General features: G+C 30.7%; 6 protein-coding genes across 15 annotated transcripts; 4 read left to right on the top strand and 2 right to left on the bottom strand.

Annotated features, from left to right (window-relative positions):
- Nucleotides 1–72: 72 nt before the first annotated feature.
- LOC126921873 (heat shock factor 2-binding protein-like) lies at nt 73–2101 on the bottom strand. The gene is made up of 7 exons (XM_050733865.1): nt 1941–2101; nt 1654–1812; nt 1304–1490; nt 1111–1229; nt 920–1024; nt 590–855; nt 73–522 (listed from the first exon to the last, which is right to left on the bottom strand). The coding sequence occupies exons 2-7, from the start codon at nt 1708–1710 to the stop codon at nt 201–203; spliced, it is 1056 nt and encodes a 351-aa protein (XP_050589822.1). The 5' UTR covers nt 1711–1812; nt 1941–2101; the 3' UTR covers nt 73–200.
- Nucleotides 2102–2252: 151 nt separating this feature from the next.
- LOC126921855 (delta(14)-sterol reductase LBR) lies at nt 2253–5840 on the top strand. Of its 2 annotated transcripts, XM_050733817.1 has the most exons (10): nt 2253–2557; nt 2803–2977; nt 3091–3277; nt 3360–3494; nt 3573–3643; nt 3718–4081; nt 4161–4459; nt 4537–4790; nt 4866–4990; nt 5075–5840. In XM_050733817.1, the coding sequence occupies exons 2-10, from the start codon at nt 2828–2830 to the stop codon at nt 5356–5358; spliced, it is 1869 nt and encodes a 622-aa protein (XP_050589774.1). In that variant the 5' UTR covers nt 2253–2557; nt 2803–2827; the 3' UTR covers nt 5359–5840. The 2 variants fall into 2 exon arrangements, with proteins under 2 accessions (XP_050589774.1, XP_050589773.1); XM_050733816.1 differs by having other exon boundaries at nt 3360–3643.
- Nucleotides 5841–5888: 48 nt separating this feature from the next.
- On the top strand, nt 5889–7056 carry LOC126921880 (proteasome assembly chaperone 1). Of its 2 annotated transcripts, none has more exons than XM_050733883.1 (5): nt 5889–6131; nt 6214–6278; nt 6364–6527; nt 6600–6795; nt 6873–7056. In XM_050733883.1, exons 1-5 carry the CDS (start codon nt 6034–6036, stop codon nt 7052–7054), a joined length of 705 nt encoding a protein of 234 aa, XP_050589840.1. In that variant the 5' UTR covers nt 5889–6033; the 3' UTR covers nt 7055–7056. The 2 variants fall into 2 exon arrangements, with proteins under 2 accessions (XP_050589840.1, XP_050589839.1); XM_050733882.1 differs by having other exon boundaries at nt 5908–6131; nt 6214–6293.
- LOC126921870 (cyclin-K) lies at nt 6682–9551 on the bottom strand. The gene is made up of 8 exons (XM_050733862.1): nt 9289–9551; nt 8844–9072; nt 8626–8757; nt 8396–8501; nt 8267–8324; nt 8001–8173; nt 7782–7928; nt 6682–7719 (listed from the first exon to the last, which is right to left on the bottom strand). Exons 2-8 carry the CDS (start codon nt 9060–9062, stop codon nt 7322–7324), a joined length of 1233 nt encoding a protein of 410 aa, XP_050589819.1. The 5' UTR covers nt 9063–9072; nt 9289–9551; the 3' UTR covers nt 6682–7321.
- Nucleotides 9552–9938: 387 nt separating this feature from the next.
- On the top strand, nt 9939–14133 carry LOC126921852 (ribosomal protein S6 kinase alpha-2-like). Of its 2 annotated transcripts, none has more exons than XM_050733805.1 (12): nt 9939–10446; nt 10564–10761; nt 10848–10929; nt 11167–11327; nt 11405–11511; nt 11590–11767; nt 11847–12012; nt 12090–12245; nt 12313–12821; nt 12909–13147; nt 13219–13480; nt 13556–14133. In XM_050733805.1, exons 1-12 carry the CDS (start codon nt 10315–10317, stop codon nt 13682–13684), a joined length of 2319 nt encoding a protein of 772 aa, XP_050589762.1. In that variant the 5' UTR covers nt 9939–10314; the 3' UTR covers nt 13685–14133. The 2 variants fall into 2 exon arrangements, with proteins under 2 accessions (XP_050589762.1, XP_050589763.1); XM_050733806.1 differs by having other exon boundaries at nt 10312–10446; nt 10568–10761.
- A 650-nt stretch (nt 14134–14783) lies between these two features.
- Nucleotides 14784–17943, top strand: LOC126921881 (guanylate kinase). Of its 7 annotated transcripts, XM_050733889.1 has the most exons (7): nt 14784–14952; nt 15188–15589; nt 15696–15963; nt 16044–16075; nt 16163–16267; nt 16373–16480; nt 16571–17943. In XM_050733889.1, the coding sequence occupies exons 2-7, from the start codon at nt 15553–15555 to the stop codon at nt 16576–16578; spliced, it is 558 nt and encodes a 185-aa protein (XP_050589846.1). In that variant the 5' UTR covers nt 14784–14952; nt 15188–15552; the 3' UTR covers nt 16579–17943. The 7 variants fall into 7 exon arrangements, 6 of the variants coding, with proteins under 6 accessions (XP_050589846.1, XP_050589841.1, XP_050589844.1 ...); XR_007712580.1 differs by having other exon boundaries at nt 16044–16267; nt 16362–16480; nt 16571–16685; XM_050733884.1 differs by having other exon boundaries at nt 14785–14952; nt 16044–16267.
- The last annotated feature ends 2110 nt before the right edge of the window (nt 17944–20053 follow it).

Raw genomic sequence — 20053 nt, 5'->3', positions numbered from 1 at the left:
GATATTCGACAGTTGTCAGACTAGTCACGAACACGTTCTAAAGATATATTCTGTTGTTTGATAGCAACGCAATTGTAAAATAGAATCTTTTAATTCCCATTAATCTAAAAGATTAGTTACATAAACAAAAATTCCTTTGTTATTAACAAATTTCAACTTGAGCTTATCGAATGGAGAAGAAAATCCTGATAGTCACGCGCTCAATTCATACGAATAAATTTCTGTGAATCTCGCAACTGTTTTATCACTTGTTTCGCGACTGTACTCATTTCATTTTTGTTCGAAATAGCGATATCTTCTATTTTGCTGATCGGTAGGGTGGTGATTAAGTCTTGAATGTATTTGGGATTCGTTAAACCATATGTCATCGAATGCAACACGCGCAGACAGAGGAACTGTGTCTCATCTGGTAGCGAATTGTTCCTCAAATAACAATTTAACACGTCGCTTACTCGTGACTCGAAAAGATACTGCAGCCCGGTTTTATTCATACTGACATTATAAAATGTCATCAGCATTAATCTATAAGAGACACGGCACGATTAAAAGTACAAATGAATTGTTAATTTGCCGGTATTCGCAAAATTACCTCTTTAGTGATAAGGAACCTTGCGAAAGTGGCAAAGTGGGCATGAGTTTCATCATTTTTTGTACAAAAGCTCTACCATTCGGATCAGTCATTAAAAATTCACGTCCCTCGGGTGTTGCAGATATATTTGATACAATGCCTAACAAGCCAATTATAAACTGATATTCGACGTTGCATGTGGGAGGGAAAGCATTTCGATAAGTGTTTATAAAAGCGACGAAACTTCCGTCTGTTATCGATAAAAATTCGCCGATCATGTGCTGAAACTATAATGTACCAATTAACGCGAAACTGTACTGTCCGTTGAATACCGGAATTAACAATATTTACCCCAGAAAGCCAAACGTCGACAATTTCTGGGAGGCGAGATGCACGCCATGTTAAATTGCCTAAAACTGCTCCCAAAGTTGCACAATATGTACTTTGATTCAATATCTAGAGAGAAAGAGAGATAATAAACATATCTATTAACATAATGAATGCTAATGAATTTTTTATAAATTAAATTATAGCCGAATCACTTGTTCTCTTAGATATTCTATTTCTTCCTGTGCCTTTTTGTTTCTGTCCACTTGCTGTTGGAGTTGACTGTGCAATTGTTCACACTTTAGTTCTATGGCTGAAATTTTCTCTTTCTCTTCTATGAACAATGAAATCATTAAAAAATAAGGCGTTATTGTTTTCTTTTGAATAAAAAACAAACATTATGTGTACCATTATTTATTTGATCAGTGAATGATTTTGGAAATGAAGAAATAAGATCCTGAATATTTTGACCATCTTCTATATTTAGTTTCTTTAAATCTATATCTAATCCAGAATTAACAAGTGCTTGAGGGACGTCTGTTACAAACTTATGGATGCTTCTTTTGACGGTCTTTAGAGTATTCTCCACAGAAACCTGAAAAATTTTAATATGCTTATATTACGTGGATGCACAGTTTCTTTAGTATCAATTCCTTTTAACAGGCTTTCATATTCTACAAATCTCAATATAGATATAAAAGGATCCATGTTAATCGTTCTTTAAACATCAAAGAAATATGAAACCAATGTGAATTTACCAAAAATTGTTTTTCATCTCCTAAATTTGTTTGTCTTTCTTCATCATCCTTGTCCATAATTGTTTAACTGAATTTTGTGTTGATGCAAGTAATTCTCATGTATGTTTAACGGATTGATATCAATGAAAATACTTTCAGCATGTTGACAACTGTCGTAACCTGCATGAAACATAAATCGTTACAAAAAGTGGGAAAATTCAAACATCAGCGCGGTACAATTTAAAACATATAAGTTCACATATAGTTAATTTGTATATGTATTTTATAACAGATGATTCTTCCGTTACTTATAAATTATTTTCGATTGTAATGCCTCTTTCTCACAAACAACATAAAAGATTAAAACTTTATTTCTTTGATTATAATTTCTTCAAATAAAAAAGGGATAAAAAATGTAATATTACATATTACTAATTTCAGTCAACATCTAGCTAAAATAAGTTTGTACATGAGCGTACTCAAGGAAGCGATATATTTGATGAAAAAGATTATATTAGTAATAAAATAAAAGTGAAGATTCTGTTTTTTAAAGTTCTGAAATTGATATTTGAATTTAATTTAAAGACATCTCTATTTTAGAATAGGAATTGAGTTTGAGTTTGAATTTTATTTTTCGTTCGATACATTATTGTTATATTAATATTGCTTCTCGTATGAAACACGCTTAAATCTTATCTTCTTTGTAAGGACATCATAAGGTAACTGACGCAACGAATGTAAGCATATATTTAACCTCGCGTGGCCTGCATTTTATGCATCTCGGAACGCTATAGCGTGTGTGCGTCTTCGTGTTATGATGCAAAAAAAAAGCGTTAATTATAACCTTACGATTAGGAGTTCTCTTATTTTTAATCTAACTCGAATCTCATTAGAACATATTGCTGTAATCTGAGTAAAACTGCACGTAAGTTGTAAAACTGTATTGATTAACATCTTTATATATTAGAACTTAATTCATGAATCGTTATTATACGACAGTTTTTGATCGCAAAAACTGCGAACAAAATTTCATTTACTGTGTAATGTGAACAATAGTATAGTATTTGCATCTTTTACTTTTTTGTAGAAACAGTTATGCTATATAAAATTAAAAGTTGAACAACATATTTAATGCATTTAACTATTATATAACGTAACGATGTTTTACAGATCATTATTAATTTTTGGACACAATATGAAGTTTTCAGAAGGAGAAGAAGTACTTGTAAAACATCCAAGTACTGATAGATACCACAAAGGTAAAATATTAAGTATGAGAGGTGAACGGTATAAAGTACAATTTGAAACAGGCATTGAACAGTATGTTCATTCAACTGATATTAAGGTACCTGTTTTGTTAAATTTAAGCTATTTTATATATTTTACCTTTTATACATTCTACCTCGTTTTCTCTTTTACTACTTTTTTTCTTTCTGTATAATTTCTTCAAAATTTTAGATGAATAGGCCATCAAGAAGTACAACTAGAGCTAGTAGTAAAAGTAGAAAAAGTCCCACCAGATATTCATCACTCAGAAAATCTCCACGCAAACGTTCACCCGGAAGATCTCCATCTGTAAATAGACAATCTACAAGGACTCAAAAATTTGCAAAAATTTCTCTACCACGAATAGAAATACCTAGGGGTAAATATATTGTTACAAATAATCTGCTATTTTTTAACAATATTATTAAATGAATTGACATTTTCCCGCATAAAATGTATAGATATGCAGGATAATGGCAATACTGACAGTAAAAAGAATATAAATGATGATGAACATTCTGTTGAATCAATGCCTCTTCAATCGCGATTGAAAGAAATAGGAACAGTGACGCGTAGATCAATGAGATTGTTATCTGGTACGCTAAAACCTGAATCAGATCATAAAATGGTTTTATTAACGAGAAATATTAATCGAGCTGTCTCACTTCCCATAGAAAGGAAGAGTCAAATGCATGATTTTAGTGTTGACATGAAGGAAAGGGGGCATTCAGTACAAAGAGATCGAGTAAGATTTTTGTGTATTGATTATTGTATATTATGATAAACATTCTATATACATTTATTAATGTTTGACTTCAGGATTTATTAAAAACTATAAATTATGAAAAAGATGTAGATATAAATCCACAAGTAATAGAAAAACGAAAGAAAGAAATCAGCATGGTTAGTGAACCACAAGAATGGGGAGGATGGTTTGGAACCCTTCTTCTTATAGTTTTATCACCCGTAATAATGATACTACCGCAATTAATGTGTACAAAAGATGAATGTATACTTGGATATCCTAAGATACTAACAGACGTAACGTTATACGTCGATCTTAGAATTTTTACTGCATATTTAGGTTTCTTTTTATTTGTAATAATTTTTTCGACTATACCGATTGGACGAAAAATTGATGGACCACAAAATAGAATTGGGAGATTACAGTATCGTCTAAATGGTGGCTATTCATTATTTAAATTACTCATTTTAAAGAAAAATTATATGAATGAAATTATTATTTTGCATACTTCTTTTAGGTTTTTTATGCAGCCTTTTATCAGTAATCATATTTGCTGCGTGTATATATAAAAAACTAGAAGTCACTGATCTCGTTATACAAAATTCTGTACAATTTTCAATTAGCGGTTGGATTCTTGGAACGATTTTATCATTATTATTATTTGTAAAGGGCGGCAAAGCTCCTGTAGCTAATCTAAACATACATGGATCTACTAACAGTGTGATATATAATTTTTGGCAAGGGAGGGAAATAAATCCACGAATTGGTCCTGTGGATATCAAAATAAATCTTTTTCGGACTTCCATGATAACAATAGTAATAATCATTCAAAGAGTTTCCTCATCTGTAGAAATGTATATTATAAGATATGCACGATTTTATTCGAATTACAGATTCTCATAAATTTGTCCATTGTGATAAAAACAATTGAAGAAATGGAAACATATAGTTTAGAATATCTTAACATAGGTGTTATGCTAGGAACTTTACTGCAAATAATTTATGCAATGGACGCACTCTTCTTTGAATCTGCAATACTAACAACTTTTGAAATAATGTATGAAGGAACTGGTTACATGTTATGTACCGGTTATATGATGTACCCATTTTTATTGGCTCTTACAACAAAGTATATGTTATATCACAAGTAAGTACTAAGAATAAAAAATAACAGTACATCATGCCATTGAAATTTTATTGAAACATGTTTCTTCAATTTTAGAACACAATTCACTTATCTGTTTGTCTTTCCTATACTTGCATTTATAATTGGATATTTGCTATATAGAATAAGCAATTTACAAAAGAATGAGTTCAGAAGAAATCCTTTATCTCCATCATTAATGCGTAAATATAAAATCATTTTACATTTAAATCAATATTAACATTACAAAATTAATTTTTCATATTATTTGTACATTTATTTTGTAGACTTAGAAACCATACCAACCACCCGTGGTAAGAAGCTTATAGTATCTGGATTATGGGGTCATGTAAGACATCCGAATTATTTAGGTGATATAATAATGTGGTGGTCAATATCGTGTATAAGTTTGGCACATAATATTTTGCCTTATTACTATGCAATTATATGTACAGGATTGTTGATATATAGAGCAAGAAGAGATAATGAACGTTGTAAAATGCGTTATGGTTTAGCTTGGGAACAATACACGTCACGTGTTAAATACATGATTTTATATCGTATATTTTAGAATATAATATGTAGAGAATATTAGCAAAGCTACCTTTAGATACCAAAATATGTTATAAAATTGTACCTTTAAAAACTGCAATGCTCATTATTTTATAGAATATTTTAGTCGTATTAGAATCGTTATATAGAGTCCATATACTCATGCAACACACACGTGAAACAGCAAATAGGTGGAATATAGCAAATCTGTGGAATATAAAACCAAAAGAAACGATTGTATAACATTAAGCACTAAATTTAAGCATGTCATTTCTTTAATTCTTTAAAGCAATGAACAAAGTGTGATTATCAAAACAGTACATTTTAGACATAATTAAGAGACATTGTTGATATAAATATATGTAATATAAAGTATATTTCTATTATAAAGACAATTACATGATGTAAAGATAAAATATGATGTAATGAACAAATTGCAGTAAGAATTTTTATACTTTTTATACAGAAATGTACAATTGACAAATAAATAATTTTCTAATAGCTGCGTTAAAATTATATAAAGAAAATTTGTTTTTAACTGTATCCAAAATTTAATGTTTTGAAATGCAATCGACTGTATAATTTTTTCCAAGGTTGTTGCCTAGTGTGACTGTGACCTGTGACACAGCAATAAAAGTATTCTCTTACAAACTGGAGATGTTTTACTGTGGTTTCTATTAACTTTGTTGATAAAATGGCAAGTTTTTTCGGTGAAGTAATATTTCCAGTCTCACGTGCGTTCTGGGACGATGAAGATGAAAATAAAGCTACTGAATGTTCAGTTAATCAACCGTAAGTTTTATTTTAGTTAAACATAACCTCTTCAGTTAAGTGTTTCAAAAGTGTCTCAAATACTTTTTGGAATATATTTCAGCGAGTTTTTTGTTCAGTGGTTAAAAACGAAACCATCCAGCATTGATACTTTAATTGTAATTGAAGGTGAAATGTTAATCGGTAATATATATTAATTTAATTAATCGGTAATATTTTGGTCGTGTTATAAATGGTTTTAATGATATTGTAGATTTTGTAAAAGAGTGTTTGTGCCCAAACTCAGAAGAAGTATGTTTCGTGGAAGATGAAAAACAAAAAAAGATATATACAACTTATCAAGTTACTAATGATATGTATTTAGGTATTGTATCTCCACATTTTGATGTGAAATTGTCAGGCAAATTTGTAGAAAAGGTAAGAAAATTTAACTTAAATTATAAAGTATATAATTCTAGTAATTTGCATTAATTTTATTAAATTTATTAGATGGGTGATATTATATCAAGTGCAAAAAGTATAATTTGTATAACATGTTGTCATATATCAAATTTTAAAAAGAAGGATATACCAACAGTACCTTCTTTCTTAAGGATGTTGACTACAAAAAGTGGAGAGAATATTTGCAAATCGAAAGAGCCATACTTAGAGCAGCCAAATATTATATATGGAGTAACAGCAGGAGGTTAATATTCAAATAATACAAACTATATCTTTAGATGAAAGTTCATTATAAATGGTACAAACATACATATGTTTCAGTATTGTCATATGCTCAAATTATGGAACTACCTTCAGTTTTGTATGTTTTATATACAGACAGTATGGTATTGGACTCATTATCTGCAGAACCGCTTTTAAAATTATTAGCAAATTATGCACCATTGCATACTGTTACATTTTCTGGAAAAAACTTTTTTAATAAAGGCAACCTTTACATGTAAAACATTGACTAATTTTTCCTTAGAAGTTTTGTATTTATATTTTCTTGTTTAAATTAACAATTTAAACACGTAAATATTAATAATATAAAAACTTTATAATTAAATATTACTGTTAATTCTAAACCTTACATATTTACAATATTTACAAGACTTAGATTACAAGACAAGATTTAACTATTATCTCTTTGATAATATTAATTTCAATTACAATAATGGCGTTTACATACAAACAAACATTGCATATTTAGTCTTATAAATTTGTATGTGTTAAGGTTGTGGTGGATAATACGTACGAGGTGTAGGTGCTGGGGGTACTGGATTATTTGGAGGGAAGTATGACGCGTTTGTAGGATAAGGATATGGTTGAAACGGTGTTGGCGTTGTAGTAGATGTAGGTGGTGCAGGTCTAATGGCACCAGAGGAACCCATATGATGCATTGGTGGGACAATGTGATTCATTGTATTTACAGAAGGTGGAGGTACAGAAACATTTGCTGGAGGAAACGCTGGAGGATAATTGATATTACTATGTGCAAAATTGGTTGGATATGTTTGAAAATGCGTTGGCACATCCATTGGTTTTATTGCATCTGTGGTATCTGTAGTTAAGCATCCATTTGCAGAGACTGCAACTGCTTCAACTTTAGTAGCCTTTCCTGGTGTAACTACAATTTGATATTAATAAGACAATTTTTCATCACAAATAAGACAATTTTCATGTACATACCATTTGGTGTAGTAGATATTGATTCTGTGGAAGGTGCTGTTATAGCTCTATCTCTACAAGGCTCATTAGATGGTGTTAAAGGTGGTGAATCTGGCGGCTTTGTGTTATTTGCTTGTGAATACAAATCTAATACTTGATGACATATATCTGAAAAAACAAATCAGATGTACTTACTTTCCATATTGATATATTCTAAAAAACGGTTTCTTATTAGGGTACCTTCTAGAAGATCCATAGTAACATCCTCAACAAACATGTCCCACCAACGTAAATGTTTGGGTAATCTTCCATTCCAATCTACCACTTCAAATTTGCTAAGCTTCCCTGCCAAATACATGAGAGCAACAGCAATAATTTCTGGTTCCCATTGCAATGACAATGTTGTACACAAACTATAAAGGAAAAGGAATAAAGATTATATAAACTTTTTAAATCAATTTAAAAGTAATAAGAAAACATTATAATATATATATATATATATATACCTGTCGTTAACAAATGTCCAAGCCATTTGAACCATTTTCTGCAATTTATTTTTATCACCTGCAAAATATCATTGATTATTTTGTCACTTAATATATTATTTATTAAATTCATAAAATTTATTTCAATACCTTTAAGACATTTTGCATATTTTAGCAAGTAGCTGTATGGATGTTCAACTTGCAAATCAAACTTTATAGTTTGTAGTAAAATTCTTTCTAACGTTATGACCTCTTCCTAGAAAATTTATAAAAAGATTATTTTACAAATTACATTTCAAGGATATATATCCTTAATAATAATAAACTATATAGTTATAATATAGCCTTAATAATAATAATTATATAGTTTATTGATTTACCTTTGGATCCTCTCCAAAAGTCATCAATTTTTGTTCAGTTAATAAAGACTTTGCAGTCTTAATTATATCTTTGCATTTTTTTGGAGTTTCTTCTACTTTGCCTGCTAATAATAAACAGCAGCATGCAGTTACCTATATGAGATTCAAAAAATAACATAAAATATTTATTTTTCTCACATCGATAAAAAAGAAATTAATATTTATTATTAAATACGTACATATCTTGGGAAGTTTTTAAATGAATGAAACATGTAGAATCTATGAAAATAAACAACTCCAGTTGCCATTGTATTGTATCCTAAATCCATTTTGGTTCCTGTATCAATAATAAATCTGGCCCCTTCTTTCCTATATCTGCATTCTGTTTCGTAGTCAATTCCATCTTGAATGGATGGTGTATTTCGTAGTTCTTTCTTCTCATAATACCAGCACGGCATTTTTATTGCACTTAAAAAGAATAACATACATAAGAAAACTTTATATAAATAATGACACTTCACTAAGGTTATATCACATATATCAAACAGGTTATATCACAGAATAAATCTTTTCTATACTGAATATAAGTTTACATAAATGATAATTTAGTAATTATTGTTACACAAAGAAATTTCTAAAAACTTTACTATTCCATAAACTTTACAGTACTTTACAGATACTTACCAATGTTTATGTTAATGTTTAAGGTGTTCTCTTTCTTTTACTTGCTTAGATGTTTTTTATTATATACAATATTGTGTTATATATAATATTATATATACTATCTATATTAATCCGTTTGAATTGTTTATTATAAACAAGAGTTTGCAAAGAGTAGTACTTGCAAGACACTATGGCCGTAAACACTATTTCAAGATAGTTTCGCATCTGCACGTAACAGAATGTACACAAGAAAGGGACAACAAGAAGTCATTTTACGTAAAGTTGCTCATGCGTGGCTGTATCACTTGCTAGGTGGCAGCACGTATACTATAATACTATAAGAATTATTAGGAATTATTTTAAAATTTAAAATTAATAATAACATAAATATTATTCATTTCATTTTATGTCTGAAATCTACGTATAAATCATTTGAATTTTCTTCTCTTCCCGCGCAGAGTTCTTTCAGCGGAAGTGAACTTTTTCAGCTCGCAGTTCGACATCTGTATTTAGAAGAGAGAAATATATAATTTTATATAAAATTGCCTCACTTGTTAGGCGCCAGGGATGTTTCATGTGAACGTGTCTTACAATATATAGAATGAATGTTTTATACATCGATTTTATTTCATTAAAAAATGAAGTACAATTTTTAGTAAAAGAATTTAAATTTAGTTATAAAACAATTGTATTTTTTTTCTTCCTTCATGTTTGTTTGAATATATTGCTATCGCATTATATATTATCTATATCTTACAAATACATTTCCCAATCTATTTTGCTTTGTTTGTTGACAAATCAATAAAGTACATATAAAGGTGACTTCTTAGACCAACAATACAGAAGCGTAAAAAGGACAGTCGTTATACAAAACATTGAAACATCGGTTTCTAGTACATATTAACGGTTTAACGCGTTATCTGTGGTCAATAAGTACCAGAGTATATGTCATAGATGCGTCTATCAATTTACCGCGAATACCCGTAACGTATTACATTTTGAGGGTGATCTACGTTGCGCTCTTGTAACATAAATAAACGTTAATTTATGACGACCGCGCACGCAAGAATATTTTACAAACATAACATCTACAATTTCACAGATAATAACACAACGTCGAATATAATGCCGTTAGCGAATTTGACAGTTCCTTGGTCTGAGCAACATGTGACTGAAAAGGTAGTATTTTTATATTTGTTAAATACATTGATTAGTGTTAAAAATGTGTCAATTACGTGTTATTAATTCTGTATTACAATTGTAAATTTGTGCATTGTAACCAATTTAATTTTTTAGCAAGATGTAGATATACTCCCATCAGAGTCCCAAGAGGAAGTAGTAATAACTCAAGAAAATGTAGTTGAACCACCTTCAAATGGTTGTTCTGAGACACATGAAATAGAAGTACGTGAAGTAGTAAGGGATGGACATGAAAAAGCAGATCCATCTCAATTTGAACTGCTTAAAGTTCTGGGTCAAGGGTCTTTTGGCAAAGTATTGAACATTATAATGAATGAAAAATAATTTGAGATATAATCAAGTGTAATTATTCAATAATAAAAATTCTTGTGTTAATTCAGGTATTCCTCGTGAGAAAGGTTGTTGGGAAAGATAGTGGGACAATTTATGCTATGAAGGTATTAAAAAAGGCAACATTGAAAGGTGCTTAATAAGTTAAATATATATAAGTACGAGGGTAGCTCTGAAGGTTTCAAAATGAGGACTGTTGTAATGAAACATTGATTTTAATTATGAAATACAAAGATCTTTTTATTACTGTGTACATATTTTATTTTTTTTATTGAAATTTATAAAAGGAGTTTTCAGAGCAATTCCTCTTATATTGAAAATTATTTCTTTTTCTTTTTAAAGTGGCTTAATATTTCAATATTATCTCAGTTCGGGACAGAGTTAGAACAAAAATGGAGAGGAATATACTGGTAGATGTTGAACACCCATTCATTGTGCGACTACATTATGCATTCCAAACAGAGGGCAAACTCTACTTAATTTTAGACTTTTTAAGAGGTGGCGATTTATTTTCAAGATTAGTTAAAGAGGTATATAGTTTACAGTATTAGTAATTTTATGATGTTTTTACGGCTGTATTGATCCATTTTTATAATTATTGCTCTAGGTAATGTTTACTGAAGATGATGTAAAATTTTATTTAGCTGAACTTGCTCTTGCATTGGGTCATATACATAAGCTTGGAATTATTTATAGAGATCTCAAACCAGAAAAGTTTGTATTATATCATTCATCAATAATTCAATCATTATAAAGCTATATAAATCTTAATATTCATTTTGTTTATGACAGTATTTTGCTTGATACTGAAGGTCATATTGCTTTAACCGACTTTGGTCTAAGTAAGCAGCCTTTAGACGATTGCAAAGCATACTCGTTTTGTGGTACTATAGAATATATGGCACCTGAAATTGTGGATAGGAGAGGACATTCATTTGCTGCAGATTGGTGGAGTTTTGGTGTTCTTATGGTTAGTTGCATATAAATGATATGATGACACATATACATATATACACCAGATTGTATTTAAACAAATTCTTAATTTTCAGTTTGAAATGTTGACTGGAGCTCTTCCATTTCAAGGAGCAAATCGCAAAGAAACAATGACACAGATAACAAAAGGAAAACTCGGAATGCCACATAATATTTCACCAGAAGCACAATTACTTCTTAAAGTATTGTTTAAAAGAAACCCTGCAAACAGACTGGGATTTGGTACTTATTTGTAGTGTTCTTTAAAATACAAAAATAGCTATTATGCTATATTCATTTATTATTTTTATTTATTTAAGGCGGAATAGAAGAGATAAAAAACCATGTGTTCTTTGCAAAAACCGATTGGGATGCGCTTTACAGAAAAGAAATAAAACCGCCTTTTAAACCAGCTGTTAGTCAAGAAGATGATACATTTTGTTTTGATAGTGAATTTACATGTAAAACGCCCAAAGGTAACGTGAATTACTTAATTCTGTATAATTTATGTTCTAAATGAGTAAAGTTATTATAATATTTTAGATTCTCCTGGGGTACCACCAAGTGCTAATGCTCACGAATTGTTCCGTGGATTTAGCTTTGTCGCGCCGTGCCTTCTTGAGGATCACGTGAAAACCCCTGAATATAAAAACTGTGATAGCCTTAGCGCAACTTTCCCAACTTATGTGAGCCCTATCTCCGTGAATGATGAATATGAGTTTAAACAAGAAATTGGTAAAGGAAGCTACAGTACTGTTTATTTAGCTGTTCATAAAGCTTCTAAAGCAGAGTATGCTGTGAAGGTAATTGAAAAATCTAAAAGAGATCCTACAGAAGAAATAGAAATTTTGCTCCGATATGGGAGGCACCCGCACATTGTAACTTTGAGAGCTGTTCATGAAGATGATAAACGGGCTTATCTTGTACTCGAATTACTACGCGGTGGAGAACTACTTGATCGGTTACTACAAAGACGTAATCTCACAGAAAAAGAAGCGGCCGAAGTGATGTACACAATAGTTAGCGTAGTCAATTATCTTCATGAAAATGGAGTAATTATCTATTTAGTCATCATCACTTACGTTTTGTATTCTATTATGTTAAATTTACTGATTAATTTCGGTTTACGTAATCAATAGGTTGTTCATAGAGATTTAAAGCCATCTAATATATTGTATTCGAAGTCGGGGGGTGATCCATCGTCACTTTGTTTATGCGATCTTGGTTTCGCAAAACAGTTACGAGCGGAAAATGGTTTGTTAATGACGCCTTGTTATACTGCAAATTTTGTAGCACCGGAAGTGTTAAAACGCCAAGGATATGATGCGGCGTGTGATATCTGGTCACTTGGTGTTTTGTTATACATTATGTTGGCTGGGTAAATAATCTAATTACATAAAATTTGAAAAGTACGTATATTAAATACTAGATTACGTTTCTATATTTTAGATATACACCATTTCGTAATACTCCCGGTGATAGTGCAAGAGACATATTAGATCGTATTGGCCTCGGCTGCATTGACGTTGAAAGTGGAATATGGCATCAAATTTCGAATGAAGCTAAAGATCTAGTTAAAAAAATGTTACACGTTGATCCTAATCGGAGGCCTACTGCAGCTGCCATATTAAAATATTCGTGGATTGCTAATCGTCATCGTCTTCCACAGAAAGTATTACCTGATAGTTCTAAGGATCCACATAGCCTAAAGGTATATAATATTTTCTTCAGATACATTTCAAGTAATCATGATTAAATTAATAGCATAAATTGAACATATTTTTAGAGAGCAGTAACAGCAACATATAGAGCGATGTCTAGCAGTCCAAGGTCGCCTCATATTGGACCTGTTGTCATGTCTGCATTGGCACGACGAAGAACACAAGCCAAGCCTACTGGTCCTACCGAAGTTTGAAACAACTGTGTTTCTATTTTGTCAAAAAGTAAAGGCAAGATACGAAAAATTACGAATTATGTATGTGATTACGTATATGAAAAGACTATATTTTTGTCGACATAAATCTAGTATTATTCGTGCAATGTTCAAATGTAGTTAGTATGTATCAATTTTATAAAAATTATTCGTTATTGTTCTGTTATTCATATAACTTGCATCACTAAAATCATCTCTATCCTGGTTAAAATTTGTGTATGTGTATAGAATAGAAAATGTGTGTTTAGATCCATATTTTGGATTTAAATATAATATAAGAATGGAATATCAGAGAAATTTTAAATCTTATAATCTGTATTGTACATGACTACTATTTCAATATTAAAAATAATATAAACTATAATAATAGTATAAATTTATGAAAAAATCTATATATATATATATTTAATAAAATGTAAAAATGAAGTATATATCTATTTTGATTTTTGATCAACATTTTTATTTGTTAAACATTAATTGTATATAATAAAGTATGTTTTACTTAACCATAGTTAAAATGATTAAGTAGTTGATTTTTAAGTTTCACATTCTATTTTTAATCGGAATATACTCGGATAAATACGTAACTAATATTACGTAACTAATATTCAACAATAATAATTTTATTTCTTAGAAAATTATGGCAAGTATACAAATAAGTATGATTTATAATAAATATTCAAACGCAAATATAATTCGTGTTTGTTATCAAAATAAGAGGTATTATTATATACGAAAAGTTCATTTTCAAATGCAATAATTTTTAAATGCATTATGTATTGTTTTAGATGCATTAGTAAAATAAACAAACCATTTTTTTTAATTATACCTCTCATTTCATAGTAAGATCAATTGCGTATCTTGTTAAATAAAAAGATAAAAACAGAATTTGTACATTTTAAATCGTGTTAAAAATTATTTGTATAACATATAAAGAAGTAAATTTATAAGTATATAATAAAGAAAAAAAATATTCCACATTTCTCTTATCACAAATATATATATATCTTGAAAATGTATATAGTTTATACGAATCACGTATTGTATACTATATACATACATACGTATAAGATGTTCTTAATTCACAATGCGGCGGTATACGCGCAGACGCCCATTATTAAACGAAAACGTGGTAGCTGTCTGTTCTGACTGCGGACTTTCGTGTTTTACTTTGCTAAAAGCTGTTATCATATTTTTTAATAGTTCTTACTACTATATTATACGTTTTTAAAATTTAGTTATATATAAAGGTGAGACAATATTCAATATTCGTCGAATTTTTTATTTGTTCATTGAAATAAAGAAGAATACACGAGAGACAGTGATTGTGATACCCTTAACGAAGTCAGTTTTATGCATTGTTCTCACTTTTTATTCAACGTGATTAATGAAAATTGAAGATGTACATACATTAATTGCAGTAAATAAGATTCTGAAAAAATTTTTGGATGAAAGCATTTAAATATTGTAGCTTTTATTTTTCAGTGCATCCGATCAACTTTTCCTATTAAGTAAGTTGCACAATTACGATATATTTTCCTTCAAGAAATCAATATTCCGAAGATACCACACGTTAATTATCATTCCATGGTTTGTAAGAATCTCGATATACTGCAAAAATAATGATATGACTGTGATTACCTATAATGATTTTTCGTTTTATTTTACACGCTTATTTCTGTTCTTGTTCTAATTGTACTATTAATTAATAGTGTTTTCGGTGTTTTTGGTCTACCGTATCTTTCATCGATTTGTATTAAATTCATCGTAAATACAACAATAGATATGTCTGCACTTACATGTTCTCTTCAATTGTGTGAAAATTAATTGAATTATAAATACGTAAGAGTATGGCATTACTTTCATGTTTTAGAACATTAGCATTAGGTATGAAGTGATTGAATCTATTCAAATTAAAAATTCAAGTTTTATCTTCTATTATGAATTTTTATTGTGATAAATTGTTCCGTAACAATATTACGTTCATTTTTAGGTGCTTGTAATATGTTTCATAAAGGCTCACGTCCATTAGTTTTGTGTGGTCCTTCAGGAAGTGGAAAAAGTACGCTTTTAAAAAAGCTTTTTGAAGAATTTCCAGATACATTTGGTTATTCTGTGTCTCATACCACTAGAAGTCCTAGACCAGGTGAGGAAGATGGGAAACATTATCATTTTACTACTAAAGATAAGATGCAAAAACAAATAGAACAGGATGAATTTCTTGAAACTGCTACATTCAGTGGGAATATGTATGGTACTAGGTAAAAATCAAATTTATTTAAACAGAAGATGCAATAATAGATTTTATTGATTATACATAAATCTTTTTTAATATTTTTAGTAAACGTGCAGTAGAAGAAGTACAAAAAGCAGGTAAAATTTGCGTATTAGATGTTGAAGTGCAAGGTGTAAAACAAATAAAACAAAGTTCTTTGGATCCATTGTATATATTTATTAAAGCTCCATCTATCGAAGAATTAGAGAAAAGATTAAGAGCTAGGAAAACAGAAACAGAAGATGCTTTGCAGCGGAGATTATCCATTGCTAGGCTAGAGATAGAATATGGTAAGTATTATAATTAATTTATTGCTTTGTTAAAAACTGGGATACGTTTACTATGTATTTTTATGTTAGATGAGGAAATATATATATACTTTAGAATTTTTTTAGGAGAAAAGCCTGGTAATTTTGACATAGTGATTGAAAATGACAATGTTTCTAAGGCATATGAAAAACTAAGAGACTTTTTGATGTCAAATCTAAAGCGAGGTGATGCAGGTATAATAAACAGTGCTTATATATTATATGTTAATTATTATCCGTATAATTGTTATGTATATTTATATTTGCGTTTCTAATACTTTACAGGACATTAAACATAAGCCTCTTAAAGATACATTATTCTTTGAAATCATAAATCATAAATTATAATTATTTTTATATATCATTGCGTAAATTATAATAATAGATAATTATTACACGATGAAGCGCATGATTAACTTATGTCCAAGGATTGGATTACTAGATCAAAGAATAAATTTATGCAAATAATTTTATACAATGCTAAATAGACCTTAATATTGCAAGAGTAAATATAGGTATACATGCTTCAAGCTTGTTACATGCATGGTACTAATGTAAAAATTCAGATTAATGTCACTTTAAAGGCATTGTAAAGCAAAGATTACAAATGTATAGTTTGAAGTAAAACTATGAATAAGGAAACAAGGATATGCAGAATGTTCATACAGTTTGTTTCTATCCAATACTTAAAGAGACTAAGTATATGTCAAGTAACAGAGACTTGTTAAGTTATTTTTGTAGTTTCTTTTACAGTTCTGTATATACTTTTACTTCGACTCGAATAGGAAAAACATTGTACAGTATTTACATAATAACTTATAGGATTACATCGATTCAGTGCAATACTCTAGTGCTGTAATGCACATAGAATGTGTGCAAGTGTCAAATTATTTTAGATTAATGATATCTTGCCGAATGTATACAAAGGACAGTCAATTTATGCGAAGACGGAACTTTACTACAGGCTAGATATCTAAAAAGAAAACTGAAGAATTAACTATAATGTTTTAGATGTAGCTAACTGAGACTATTCACCAGACGAAGTTGTGTTCCAATAGTGTAGATTACTTATAAAGTACTTGTGGTTTTGTCCTCATCAAACATCGTATACTTACTGCACAAATCGAGATTCATTCATAAATTCAATTATACTTGAATGTATCGTATTGCCGATTTATCAGAAGGAAAAGGCATTACACAAACATCCCTTTAAGAGCATTCATCATCGAGTAGACATATTTCACACGTTCTATTTATTTGCAAATATTTCTGAAAAATTATATTCGAAATAAATATATTTTTATGTTAGATAAAAATCAACGAAATTTTCGAAATTCTTACAATTATTGTCGTTTATCTGTTTCTTACACATCACATTTGTACATGGTACAAGATATGAATATGAAACATTTATTTATCGAATATCAGCATGTTGTTGCTTCCACGAGCGCGGAAGAAATTACATATTTTCCTATATACGGAGTGTTATCGCTTACTTATTAGTACGTGTGTATGGTTACATAAATATGACGATAAAGTGACGTTTGAATGAACAAGGCGTAGCGAAATGTCTATGCATTGTTAAAGAAAACTGTATCATTGTTGTATCATAATATATCGAATAAATATTTCAACCGTGTGCGATACTAAAAACAAAATATTGTTCCTTTTAAACTCCCTTTAAAATTTATCTCGAAATCAACGATCAATCAATTCTATCTTCCCTTAGAGTAAAATATACGTGAAAATGATAAATTTTAGGACTGATGACGGCGAGAATAGTCGCGCCTTGGCCATTCCCCGTGATGGTGACGAGTTTTATGTCTAGGTACTTCGCTAACTTCGATGGACGTCACTTTTACATCTTTGTTCTCTGTTGTTTTTTTCATTTCATCCTGAATCAAATTATCTCCGTAATTTCTCGGCATAAGTTCACTAGTTTCCTTCGTTTCAGGCAAGCTTCGAACCTTATTCTCCGTAGTTATTTCCGGTTTCCTGGAAAAAATGTAATTGATCACCTGAGGTCGCGGTGCAAAGATGTTCTCCGTTGGATAAGCACTTGTAATCGATCTCGAATCCGATGGATTCGTATCTCTCGTTAATGGCACATTTATCTGACTCGTTCTCACTGCTTGTATCACTTTCTGCTCTCGTGTCGGTTGATCCTCGTATCGAATCGATTTGAGCGATCCCAAAGAATCTCTGTCAGCAAGATCACGAGCGGCCAATCTTCTGATCGAATCTCTTTGATCTTCGGTTGATTCGATGCGACTGGGCAAGGCTAAAGGTTCTTCTCGAATTTCTTCGTACAGATCTCTTCTCAAATCACGTTGTTCCTTCAAAGAATCTGGCAAGTTCGGCACGAGGCCGTCAGGCACGACGATTCGACGACGAAACGCGAGATCTTGGTATTTGGCGCGATCCAAATAATCCTCAAGGGTGTTCCAGTTTTCCAAATCCCGGGAAATCGCTCTTCTAGCCAGCTTCGAGATTTCTTTTACGTCCAGAGGTTGCGTGTTTCTTTCAAGAAAGAAACGATCGTCATTTTGGAGGATGGTGTTGGCTCTGTTTTCATAATTATCCACTTGAATATTGTTTGCCGGATACGCGAGACGTTCGGAAGGTACTTGATAGGTTTTCTCCAAAACGGCTCCTTGATCGAAGTAACGTTTTTGTTGATAGTTGCTGCGAGGTTCCTCGTTGGTGTCTGGATAATAGGCTTCGTAGAAGACCGGACCTTTTTCGAGATCGTAGCTCTCGTAGCTTGGAGCAAAATACGTAGTTAACAAAAATGACTTCGATTAAACTTTGATCAAACATTCTGAGGAACGCTTTTATCAAGCAAGATATAATCGAGTTTAGAAGAAAAGCTGACTTTATTTTTTAATAATACGCGCTAATTGGAAAATTGAGAGAAAAGTTCAATTACTTACCGATGAATATCGGGGCTCCACGTGAAGATGGGCGATACACCTGACGGAAAATAAAACGTAATTAATTCGCGGTAATTGTATCGTGAATTTTTGAAAATCGAAATAATAAAAGCAGCCAGCGGCAAAGGAAAAGTTGAGAACGTTGGTTGATCTAATCGCTACTGTTGCCTTTTTAAACGAGTTCCTTAAACGAATTCTTTGAACCAAGCTCTCTGCTTTTCTACAAAATAAATTTCCCCAGGTTCTGGACTCGTTTAAGCGCGGTGATGAAAACGTTCCGAAACTGTTATTGAACACGTAATTAAGATAAACTTCATTAGTAATTTACAAGTTGGAAATGTGCTGTTCGCGCTGTTTCTGTTCGTTGCTGTTCGTTGTTTCTGTAAAAGCTCTTCTTCGTCCGTTCCCTTTTTGTGTGTAACTTTAATGAATTTCGTACGGTGCCAAACACAAAATGGCATCATCACCTATCGCTTACAAGATTTGCTTTGCTTGCGATTCAACGTTTTTCACCGCCAATCATTTTTTGACAAATATCGCCAATTGTTTTATTATCCTTCATTATTAATTTTTTCTTTATTATTAATTTCGACTATATCTGACTATATATATTTCTCGAGAAGCTTTCTTTGCTTATCAACGTTTATACTAAAATGGTAAGAGCGAAAAGAAGAAAAGGCGAAAATGGAAAAGATACATACCGATGGAGATCGTTATCACTGTAATTGAAAGTAGACTCCGTTTTAGAGCCATGATCCTATTGCGAGGCAACGACAAGCAACTGAGTCTCTACGATGGGACGTGTGCGCGTATTTTCAGATATGCCTAAAATAAA

Source organism: Bombus affinis, chromosome 11, assembly GCF_024516045.1.
Source record: "Bombus affinis isolate iyBomAffi1 chromosome 11, iyBomAffi1.2, whole genome shotgun sequence".
Lineage (NCBI taxonomy): Eukaryota > Metazoa > Arthropoda > Insecta > Hymenoptera > Apidae > Bombus > Bombus affinis.
The sequence above is the reverse complement of the archived record's forward strand: the minus strand, read 5'-3'. Positions and strand labels throughout refer to the sequence as shown.